At 49.2% G+C, this 10,829-nt stretch overlaps 2 protein-coding genes across 5 annotated transcripts; one reads left to right on the forward strand and one right to left on the reverse strand.

The window, feature by feature from the left end:
* Window positions 1-227: 227 nt before the first annotated feature.
* LOC109737348 (uncharacterized) lies at window positions 228-4,409 on the reverse strand. 3 transcript variants are annotated; one of them, XM_020296492.4, is made up of 4 exons: window positions 3,099-4,409; window positions 1,718-2,983; window positions 1,473-1,557; window positions 228-601 (listed from the first exon to the last, which is right to left on the reverse strand). In XM_020296492.4, exons 2-3 carry the CDS (start codon window positions 2,925-2,927, stop codon window positions 1,493-1,495), a joined length of 1,275 nt encoding a protein of 424 aa, XP_020152081.1. In that variant the 5' UTR covers window positions 2,928-2,983; window positions 3,099-4,409; the 3' UTR covers window positions 228-601; window positions 1,473-1,492. The 3 variants fall into 3 exon arrangements, with proteins under 3 accessions (XP_020152081.1, XP_020152080.1, XP_020152079.1); XM_020296491.3 differs by having other exon boundaries at window positions 1,666-2,948; window positions 3,099-4,398; XM_020296490.4 differs by having other exon boundaries at window positions 1,666-2,983; window positions 3,099-4,118.
* Window positions 4,410-6,044: 1,635 nt separating this feature from the next.
* LOC109737349 (amino acid permease 3) lies at window positions 6,045-8,895 on the forward strand. Of its 2 annotated transcripts, none has more exons than XM_020296493.3 (4): window positions 6,045-6,301; window positions 6,971-7,111; window positions 7,239-7,781; window positions 7,876-8,895. In XM_020296493.3, exons 2-4 carry the CDS (start codon window positions 6,991-6,993, stop codon window positions 8,658-8,660), a joined length of 1,449 nt encoding a protein of 482 aa, XP_020152082.1. In that variant the 5' UTR covers window positions 6,045-6,301; window positions 6,971-6,990; the 3' UTR covers window positions 8,661-8,895. The 2 variants fall into 2 exon arrangements, with proteins under 2 accessions (XP_020152082.1, XP_020152083.1); XM_020296494.4 differs by having other exon boundaries at window positions 6,195-6,301; window positions 6,968-7,111.
* Window positions 8,896-10,829: the final 1,934 nt, after the last annotated feature.

Below are 10,829 nucleotides of genomic sequence, written 5' to 3' on the forward strand. Positions count from 1 at the left end.
CGTGCATGAAGACTTCCTGACCGTCATTGACATGGTCAAGCCAGCTCCGATAGGGGAGCAGCAAAGCGTGTTCTCACAACTATAGTAATCTCGATGTAATGTTTATTATGTCTGACGTGCTTTGTAGTGAACTTTGATAATATATCTGGATCGTTTTTGCAAAAAAAAAAAAAAAAAAAAAAAAAAAAAAAAAAAAAAAAAAAACCAACTTGCAATGATCTACAACGAACAGAATCAAACTGCTTTACGCCTAGTCTTGTTGATTGTGCCCGATGCCCGTTTCCCAGAGACATCCGAAGTCCCAGAAGGATCTATGACCGATCTTCGGATAAATGATTCACATCTAAAATGTCCAAACTCTCAAAGCAAACCTTGAGAAACCCCATCCTTTAATGAACGGGTGTAATTTTCAGTAGTAAGGTCGAGGATCTAACTAATGTGAAAGCACCCGTTAACTACACGAGAGTTGAACCAAAGATATATGAACCTAAATGCTGGCAAGAAACAGGACATGGATAAAAACATCCAGCTTGATCTCCCCATCTGATGGTGCAAAGAAAATCAATCCACCGGCTTCTGGATATATACAGGCCATTCACGCCTAGCAATAAAAAGTAGAAAAGGAGATGTAAGATCAGGGATTATTCTAATTACAACAATCTGATCAAATGTAAAAGCAGAAACACACATGTACAAAGATCATTGAGCACATGTACAAAAAAGAAATAAAAAAGCTAGCTGCTGCGTGTGTAATAACTCAAGGGTAATTAACTAGCATAATCATTTGCATGTTTGCTTTCTCTAACATGTTTCTCCTTGCAGAATCATTTAGCTTGTTTTAGTAATAAAAAGAAGAATCTAATGGTCTTTAGCAAGACACCTCACGAACAAATGTGCGCGCCACAAATAGAACAGTAAAATAAGCTACCAAAGGCATAAATACACTTCTACTCCCTCCGCTTCTAAATATAAGCCCTTTTAGAGATTCCAATAGATTCACTCATTTTGCTCCGTATGTAGTCCTTATTGAAATCTCTAAAAGGGCTTATATTTAGGAACGGAGGGAGTACATGATTGCAAGTTCTATAGTGAGATGTCATCTGCAGCTGCTAAATTGCTAGCTGAAATTATGCAAGTCAAATTGCATATTAAAGTAAGTACCAGTGGATGAACGATTGATTTATTGTGCAGAATTTCTTTTAAAACAGCTGGGCAAATATCAATGCTGCATATCATCTGAACAGAAAACAATGGGTTTGTAAGTAGCACAAACACCTCTTCAGAACTGCTTGTGAACTGGGAGTATTCTGACTGTCGAGGTTTTTTCACCTGGGTATTGATCAAGGGCATAAACTATTGTGGCTGGCTGGCTGATTGGTTATTTATTATAAGAGAATAAAAGGAGAGGTGGTTACTAAGACTATCATGATGTTAGTACAAAAGACCAAGTGTTAATTGTGAGTAAGATTTACCCAAATGCGAAGCTTTCTCTTCACCTTCCAACAAAGCCATCCGGGTTTTTTGGTTTCCTTTTCAGAATATACCAGCCCTTTGTTCCTAAAAAGGATCACAAGAAGAATGGCCCAGTAAATAAGATGATCCAAGGACCAATTGCGGACGACGGGGGACGGTGCGAGGACACACAGAGTAGGACCACTGACATACCAAACATTGCGAATGCAGCAGCTAATGACATGTTGGATGAGGCTATAAGGACCTGGGTTGAAGCCGTCGCTATATCCATCGAATGGCTGAGACCAAGCACCGGTAGTGAGACGGTATTGCGCAAAACAACGGTTGAGTGGACATGTATACACAACTGTCTCAGCGATGATGGTTGGCAGTGCCTTGGACGAGACGCTCAGGCTCCGATCTTCAAGGAAGAGGGCTCGGTCTCCGATGCTTGTTACCGGGACAAACCTCTCCAAGATGAGGTCCTCGAGCTTATAGATCAAAATGTGAGACATGGAGCTGTCGGTATACCCGGCAAGCAGGATCTGCGAGTTGCATTCTACAAGGTGGTAGCCGCCGTAGAGCTTATCTGCTGGGCATGTGGCAATCATCTTTGGCGGCAGCGGCGGCGAACCAACCTCCATCTGGAAGACCAGCGAGCCATTAGCGCAAGGAAATTGCACCAAGTATAGCTTGCCTTGGAGCGACAAGGGTGCGATGTTTACTGGGATTTCCCAGCTTGGCATTGCCCATTGCCGGTCCTCGGAGGTAGCAAAGGCTACACGTCGCAGATGATGGAACACAAGCATCACGGTGATGGCTCCGGCACTGCAGGACACGGTAGCACAGACGCAGTATCTGATTAAGGACCACCACCAGTAAGGATCAGAACCATGAGGGACCGATGGGTCGTTCTTTAGCTGCGCGAGCAGGGTGGCGAGTGGTGGGAGCTCGGCGATGTCGCCGGTGAACGGGTGGACGAGGCGGATGCCGGTGTCCTCGTCCCTCTGGAGGAGGAGGAGGCCGTCAACCGAGTCAAGAGCGCAGTGGCTGTTGAACAGCGGGAGCTTGACACGGACAAAAGTTCCCGTGTCAAGGTTGAAGAAGCGGACGTAGCCGCGCAGCCTGCTGTGGCCGGGGTAGAGGCCATGGCCCTCCGGCAGCATCATCCAGCGGCGCGGGTGGAAGCGCGGATCGGCGACGCCGCGGCCGCGCGGGCAGACGGTGCCAGACCGCCAACGGGTGCAGACGGCGCGGAAGCGCACGTAGTCCAGAATATCGCCCGAGAGCACTCTCCAGGCTATCTCGCAAACCAAATCATCTGAAAGCGACGCCCAGAGGGGGGAAGAAAACGGGGGCGCCACTGCGCCAGCGACATCATCCAATGGCACCGCCGCAGGCCGGCGGCACCTCCTTGCGCGCGCAGTCGTGGCCGGCGGCGCCGAAGTGCGCTTTCTAGATCTCGACGGCGGCATCCTGAGTCCCAACTCGCAGATCTGATGCACCGATTAAGAGATGACGAATTTTACCTCTGGACAAACGAAAGAAACGCTAATGATGAGGAATATGAAATAGTCGACGGCCATCCCCAGATTATATATCCAGATTATAGGGGATAAATTACACAGATGAAGGGGGCGCGGTACCTGTGGACTTGAGAAGTTGAGATGGTGAATGCCTCTGGAGCACGTTTGAGGGGATTCACCGGCATCGGCGGCCTCGTGCTACGCTTGTCCACTGCTCGGCATGACCGGCGGCCATTGCTTCCGAGTTAGGAGATCCTCGTTCTCAATTTCGATTTGGGAAAGGCGAAGCTCAGCGGCGGCTAGGTCTTCTCTGCCTTCGTCCTTTTTCTTTTTTTACCTCCATAAGTGTCATGGCATGAAAACATGGCAACTCCTAATTTTTTTATGGCAAATTTAGTGACCCAAGGATGGCAACTTTAGTTGTCAAGTATGATAACATTTTTCTGGATGGTAAGTTTCAGTTTTTTTGGTTTGTTTTTCTTTTTGGATGACAACTTTAGTTGTAAAAAAACGTTAGGGCTGTCACTTATTATTTGGACTTTTTTCATTGGAGGCAAGCATTCATCCTTTGTATTTTAGCCATTGAATATTGAGTAAAATGCATCATGCTACCTCCGTCCGAATTTATTGGGCCTCCTTACATTTTAGGTTTAAATTAGACCAAGTATTTGACTACATATATAAAGTATATGCTACATAAAGTATATTGTTGTATTTGTATTTGAAAGACGTTTTCTATGATGACATATACCTAAGGTTTTATTAGTTAAATTAATGGTTAAATTTTGACTCAAAATGAAAAGAGGTCTAATAAATCCGGACGGGGGAGCAAGTCTTAAAACGTGTGTCAATTTAGTCCTACGACTTTAAAACTGTAATTATAGGCCCTAAAACTATTGTAGGTGTGTTAGTCCTATAACTTTGAAACTGCACTTTTAAGTCTCAAAACTATGTAAGTTTATCGTTTCAGGTTCTAAGCTTGTATGGCCTCAGGAGCTTAGGTTTCACAAAATTCTACAAATTTACAAATGAATCAGAACAAAGCTTAGGTTGCCTAGCCTTCGCTAGTGTGTTTTAAAAATACAAACTCTACAATACCTTTTACAGATCTGGCAGGCCGCTCACCAGAACGGTGCTTAGAGCAACTTTAGCCGCCGATCCCCTAGACGGCTATAGAGGAGTAATTTTTTACATTTATTTCTTTAACCCGCACCTAGTCGATTCCCTAAATCGAATAGTGGAGTAAAATTTTACTCCGTCGCCTAATTGCTCTTATATTTAGTCGGTCGCCCATCGCTCGAGCAAAAACTCTGCTCCCTTCGATAGTCTCACTCACCCCACTTTCGCGCCGCATCTACGCCAGCACCATCCTTCCCGCCTCCGCCGGCCACCACGCGCCACCGTCGATGCTTCGTAGGCCCTGCCGCGGTCCTCGCCCACCCGGATTTGAGCCTCTCTTTCTCGCTGTCGCCGGCGCAGAAAATCGGAAGATCTACGACTGTCGCTGTCGCTGGATTTAACGCATCCAGCCACTTTGTCATGGATTGACCGATACCGAACCGCACAAACCTGTCAATGACTCTACACCTCATTTAGGTATGGCCTTCTCCTCTAGCCGCTCAAATCTCACTCATGGGTGAACCACCGACAAAAACACACCCGGCCGTCGGTCGGGCTCAGCACTGGCCCAGCTCGTCGGCTCCCCGTTGCCGGTCATCAAGTGCGATGACTGCCCGCGGCAGGTGATGCGCCGAGTTTTGACCACGCCGGAACATCCTGATGGGTGTTCTTCAAGTGCAAAAAAGATGGGATCAATGCTTGTTTATCCGGTTGTTCATCAGATTAGTCACAATTTGTGGCTCATTGTTTGCTCAAAATTGTGTGTAGAATGGATGCAAGTGCTGGTATTTGGAAGAAGGTTACATTGATCTATTGATAGTGAGAAATTTGATAGATGTCCGTGCACTCCTTGCTAGAGTAGAGACTAAAGTTGAGACTAGAGGCAACACAATGTCGAATTGGTCAGAACTGAAAAAGAAAGAAGTGTGCAAACTTGAGAAGCCAGTTGAGAGAATCATCAATGTTCAAAATAAAGACATAGAGAAAATATTAATCCAACTGGTGCAAGCAGTTATGAAAGTTAGAATTTTATTAAGTGTCTAATTGTGGTTCTTATATTTTTGGTTCGGATCTCTTCGCGAAGAATTGGTGAATTATGTACTATGATGTATTAAAATATCGTTTAGTGAAATAAGGAAACAATGAAATTTATTTCGGTGCCCGAAAATGAAATGCATTTGACCAAAAAAATTACTCCACTAAATTTAGAGGATCGGTTAGATCCAGCCAAAATTTACTTCCCTAAAAAAAAATTCACTAAGCTTTATTCGGCCGGATACTTCTCTATTTTGTTGTGCTCTTAACTTGCCAACCCTCGATCGTGGATAACCAAAAAAGTACAAGCTAGCAAGCCGCTCACTGGACTAGTTAATTTAACCTTCACAGATCTTGCCCAGTTTTGTTATCTTGAAATATAGCCATGCCACTCGAGTACAGCTCTACGGGCACAAATGCTGGTCAGGACAAAAAGAGGCCCGGCCAGGGACAGTTCCAGCCGCTGCTTTTCTTTCTCTGAACGAAAAGCCATTGTCGACCCACACACGATTAAACGAGACTGAACTAGTTTAAACGCTGCTTCTAAGGCCATCATCATACCACACGATTTGCTAAAAAAAATCATATCACAGGCGATTCCTAGACCGAGCAACCGCTCGTGTTAACTGTATTTAGTCTACAAAATGTGTAGCATGTTCATGTTCAAACGGAGATTAGCTAATTAATTCATACAGACGCGAACCTCTGCCGCGGAAAGGAACGGCTCTCCGGGCCTCCGTCGCAAAGGAAATGTTCGTCGCCTGTCCTCCACAGGTTCTGGACCGGTCAAAACCGGGCGCAATGAGTGGTTCCACGAACCGGGCATCAATTTTGAGCACTGAAAAATCATGGTACTGCAGTCATAAAGAATTCGTGATACGACGACGGAGAGCCATCCAACCCGCGTATGATCGCCGGACCACTTTGGGATCCATGCGATGCGAGTGGGCGGAGAAAGGAAGAGATGCCCAAGGGGAAAAGGATGGACCCGAAATGCCGGCGCCGCACGTACAGCTCTTCCCTATAAAAGACCCAGCCGGTCGATGCAGACGAAGCACCACCGCCGCAGCAGCAACGAGCGATCAGCTCTCGCCGAGCCATCTCGACCGGCCGTGCGTGCCTCCGGTGCTGCGCCCTGCTCTTGCTCCAGGAGTTCCCTGCAGTGAAAGGTACTGTAACTGTTTTAACTCGAAATGCACTCACCAGGGTCGAGCGAGCTAGCTAGTTACTTAGTTGCCGGCACTGCTGCGATCTTATCATCACTTATCACATCTAGCGATCGTTCGTGCATCGTGCTAGAGCACTGTGGAGAGGTAGGTATACTCTGTTTCACCATTGACTGGCTGAAAAAGCTACGGGTGGTGGGCTTAGGTATGATAGTTAGTCGCCTGCTCTGTTGACTGTTGTGCCGACGAGGTAGGGCAAAAGGTGATGGTTGGCTCCTTCTCGGAAGACTACGTACCCTGTCATGTGATCATGTCCACCACCACCACCATGCTTAGCAAATGCTGAGATTACATGCATGCGTCAACTCTGTTTCAAAAGAGGGTTTGGATTTCCAGCCCGAGCACTAGCAGCAGCTTCCCGCGTCCCCGCCAGCCACTTCGCTCAGTGCGCAGGCTCCTCCTATAAATTGCACCGGTACCGCGGGTACCCACCAGAGGCAGGCCGGGCACCCACCACCACCTCGCGCTCTGCATTTACTCGTTCTCTGCTGCAGATCACGCTGCACAAGATCGCATTTCTAGCGCGCAGAGTGCACTGCACTTACTGTGGCCTGGCCTCCTCTTAATTAGTTCTCACCTGCGCGCCTACTCTCTCTCTTCTGTTGGCAGCAGTTAACCCTAGAGACAGGTCGATGGCGATGGCGGACAACGTCGTGGCCACCTACTACTACCCGCCGATGGAGGTAGCCGCCGCCGAGCTTGGCCAGACTGCCGGCTCCAAGCTCGACGACGATGGCCGCAACAAGCGCACCGGTACGTAAAACTCCTGCGCCTTATCTCTCACTCATGGACTCATGGTGTGCGTGCGTACGTACGTACAGCGTACTTAATTGCGGTGTTGGTCTCTCTGACGCACGTACGTACTGGCCGGTGTGGGCAGGCACGATGTGGACGGCGAGCTCGCACATCATCACGGCGGTGATCGGCTCCGGGGTGCTGTCGCTGGGCTGGGCCATCGCGCAGCTCGGCTGGGTGGCCGGCCCCGCCGTCATGCTCCTCTTCTCCCTCGTCACCTACTTCACCTCCTCACTGCTCGCCGACTGCTACCGCTCCGGCGACCAGAGCACCGGCAAGCGCAACTACACCTACATGGACGCCGTCAACGCCAACCTCAGCGGCATCAAGGTCCAGATTTGCGGGGTGCTGCAGTATGCTAACATCGTCGGGGTGTCTATCGGCTACACCATCGCCGCCTCCATCAGTATGCTGGCCATCAAGAGGGCTAACTGCTTCCACGGCAATGGCCACGCCGACCCCTGCAAGGTCTCCAGCGTGCCCTACATGATCATCTTCGGCGTGGCTCAGGTCTTCTTCTCCCAGATCCCCGACTTCGACCAGATCTCATGGCTCTCCATGCTCGCCGCAGCCATGTCCTTCACCTACTCCTCCATCGGCCTCGGCCTCGGCATCGTACAAGTCATAGGTAGGTGACTCTTATACACATTGATAGATCGACGAAAGCAATCCCTAGATCCTGTTGAGCAATGTGTTAACCAATGATGTCTGCATGCATGCAGCAAACGGAGGCGTGAAGGGTAGCCTGACCGGCATCAGCATCGGCACGGTGACGCCGATGCAGAAGGTGTGGCGCAGCACCCAGGCGTTCGGAGACATCGCATTCGCCTACTCCTACTCCCTCATCCTCATCGAGATCCAGGACACCATCCGGGCGCCGCCGCCGTCGGAGTCCACGGTCATGAAGCGCGCCACCATGGTCAGCGTCGCGGTGACCACGGTCTTCTACATGCTCTGCGGCTGCATGGGCTACGCGGCTTTCGGCGACGCCGCGCCGGGGAACCTCCTGACGGGGTTCGGCTTCTACGAGCCCTTCTGGCTCCTCGACGTGGCCAACGCCGCCATCGTCGTCCACCTGGTCGGCGCGTACCAGGTGTACTGCCAGCCCCTGTTTGCCTTCGTCGAGAAATGGGCGGCGAAGAGGTGGCCGGAGTCCACGTTCGTCACCGGCGAGGTCGAGGTCCCGCTCTTCCGGACGTACAAGGTGAACATGTTCCGGGCGACGTGGCGGACGGCGTTCGTGGTGGCGACGACGGTGGTGTCCATGATGCTGCCCTTCTTCAACGACGTGGTGGGGTTCCTGGGTGCGCTGGGGTTCTGGCCGCTCACCGTCTACTTTCCCGTGGAGATGTACGTGGTGCAGAAGAAGGTGCCTAAGTGGAGCACGCAGTGGGTGTGCCTCCAGATGCTCAGCCTCGGATGCCTCGCCATCTCCCTTGCGGCGGCCGCCGGATCCATCGCCGGCATCAAATCCGACCTCAAGGTGTACCACCCATTCAAGACATAATTGACGTTGACGATCGTGCACGTACAAACAATACATCAAGGTGTAGGATTCAAGACAAAGAAGTTATTGGCCTTCAAACAATTCAAAGAAATACATCCTGGATGGACTTGTACTACTTCATGTAGTCATGCATGTGATCCATAGAAAAAAACTAAATGATGTTTCTTTATAGTAGTGATTTTAAAATGCATGATAAGATTAAGTGGTCTTTAAAAAAATTGTATTAGAGAGAAAATGATTTCCTTTCTTTTAACACAATGCATACGCAGACGGTCATACATATGCACACACACTCACACCTATGAACGCACGCACATCCTACCCCTATGATCACTTCCGAGGGACTGAGCCGGCACATCATCTTGAGATTGACGAAGTCGCCACAGATGCGTAGGACTTGAACCCTAGTGGGTTGAGGATACCACTGTCCTCCTAACCATCCAACCACATGTTGGTTTGCGAGAAAAGGATTTCCTGATAGATACATTAACTGGGTGATGGAGACGGTAACCTCTAGCAAAGTAGTTGTAATGGTCAGGGCATCTCCAACGATGACCCGCCTAACCGGACGCCGCATCCGTCAACGGACCGGGCCAGTCCGGGGACACTGGTATGTGAGCCGACCATCCAAAATTATCCCCTAAATGTCCATTAGTATGGATAATTTGAAATTCAAATCTGTCCGATCATAACACGCGCGACGGATCACATCAGCCCCGGTCACAACCAAAAAGGGGCCACTATCCATAGTTTTTACATGCCTGGTCACAAAAGAATATAAGTTCGGTAGTCCGTGCGAAATATTGTATTTTTTGCCCTGCTGGATCGAAAATCCGAGACTCCACACTCAATCTGTCGCCGCCTCCGCCTCGGTTGCCTCCTTCTCCGGCTCCAGCTCTTCCTACTGCCGCTTCAACATCTTGAAATGGACGGCTTGCACGATCATCCTTCTGTCGTCATCTAAATCCTCCATCGTCATGGTCAACATCTTCGTGTCCTCTGAAGCGGCTGCAATCTCAACCTTCTTCTCTTCGAGCATGGCCTTCCTCTCTATGAGCTTGATCTTTTTCTCGGTCAGCGCTATCAGCATGTTAAACCTCTCGACCTTTTTTCCTCCTTGATGTCGGTGCGCTTGAAGTATGCCTCCTCCTTCTTCGCCAAGATGTCCTCGAACCTCTCTGTCAACTTGGCTGACGACCCTTCTCTGTTCTCCTTCTCCTCCTCCCACTTCTATCCCCAGAATCCTATTCTAACCTTCTTGGGCGGATCTTTTGTTGGATCAATTGGATCATCGGTTATTCATTGGTTCCATGGGCAATGGTCTTGGCAATGAATAGATTCCACTTGGGTTGTCCGTTCAATTTCAACAAACAATGCATGACGATGAAACTCTTCTTCTCCAACTTCAAAAACACATTGCATGCACGGGAAGGATACAAAATAAAATGTTGTCAATGACTATAAATGACCAACACAATGATGCATATCTGGCCAACAATGTGCATATCCGGCCAAATGTTCTAGACAACAGTGCATATCTGGCCAAATGATGAACACACTTACTTGCCTAGAGATTTGCGCATCACTTGGCCAATGTGTGATGAGTTGCCTCAAGTGGCCGCAATACTTCGAGACGACCTCTTGGATGATGTACCATCAATGGTTGAGACACTTTGCGCCACGGTTGCGGATGAGACCGTCGGAGTAGGGTTCGAAATGCTAGTGTTCATGGAACCAAGAGTGAATGTTGGCCCAATATGATGAGCCCTTTTGCTTCGTGCCATGGATCAGATCGATGCTAGTGCCCAACCATGCATCCACGACAACTCGTCCTCCCACATGTTCAAGCTTTCTCCTCTACCCTTCTTCTTTGGATCGGCACCAAATTCATCCAAATCATCGCCCTCCACCTGCTCCTGCTGTCCGGTGGCCAAATCCTACTGCTACATGTTTGTGCCTAGGTAGGTGTACGTGCCAGACTGGATGTAGCTCAGCTGGGTGCCCGGCTGGGTGTACGTGTCGGTCTGGGTGTAGCCTGGTTGGGTGTACAAGCCGGCCTGGATGGGCTCTGAGTCATCGACCTGACCATCCTCACAGCAACCTCCTCCCCCAGCTCCAATGCGGATCATGTCAAAGAGCTCCCTGTCCGCGTCATCGTAACTTAGCTCG

Source organism: Aegilops tauschii, chromosome 3 (genome assembly GCF_002575655.3).
Source record: "Aegilops tauschii subsp. strangulata cultivar AL8/78 chromosome 3, Aet v6.0, whole genome shotgun sequence".
Taxonomy (NCBI): Eukaryota; Viridiplantae; Streptophyta; class Magnoliopsida; order Poales; family Poaceae; genus Aegilops; species Aegilops tauschii.

Bases quoted from the DNA above. Each gene is read 5' to 3' on its own strand.
- LOC109737348 (XM_020296491.3), bottom strand. From the start codon at position 2,927: ATGCCGCCGTCGAGATCTAGAAAGCGCACTTCGGCGCCGCCGGCCACG. The intron at 1,558-1,665 runs GTATGTCAGTGG...GATCCTTTTTAG, and splicing joins TGCTGCATTCGCAATGTTTG to GAACAAAGGGCTGGTATATT.
- LOC109737349 (XM_020296493.3), top strand. From the start codon at position 6,991: ATGGCGATGGCGGACAACGTCGTGGCCACCTACTACTACCCGCCGATG. The intron at 7,112-7,238 runs GTACGTAAAACT...CGGTGTGGGCAG, and splicing joins TGGCCGCAACAAGCGCACCG to GCACGATGTGGACGGCGAGC. The intron at 7,782-7,875 runs GTAGGTGACTCT...GCATGCATGCAG, and splicing joins CGGCATCGTACAAGTCATAG to CAAACGGAGGCGTGAAGGGT.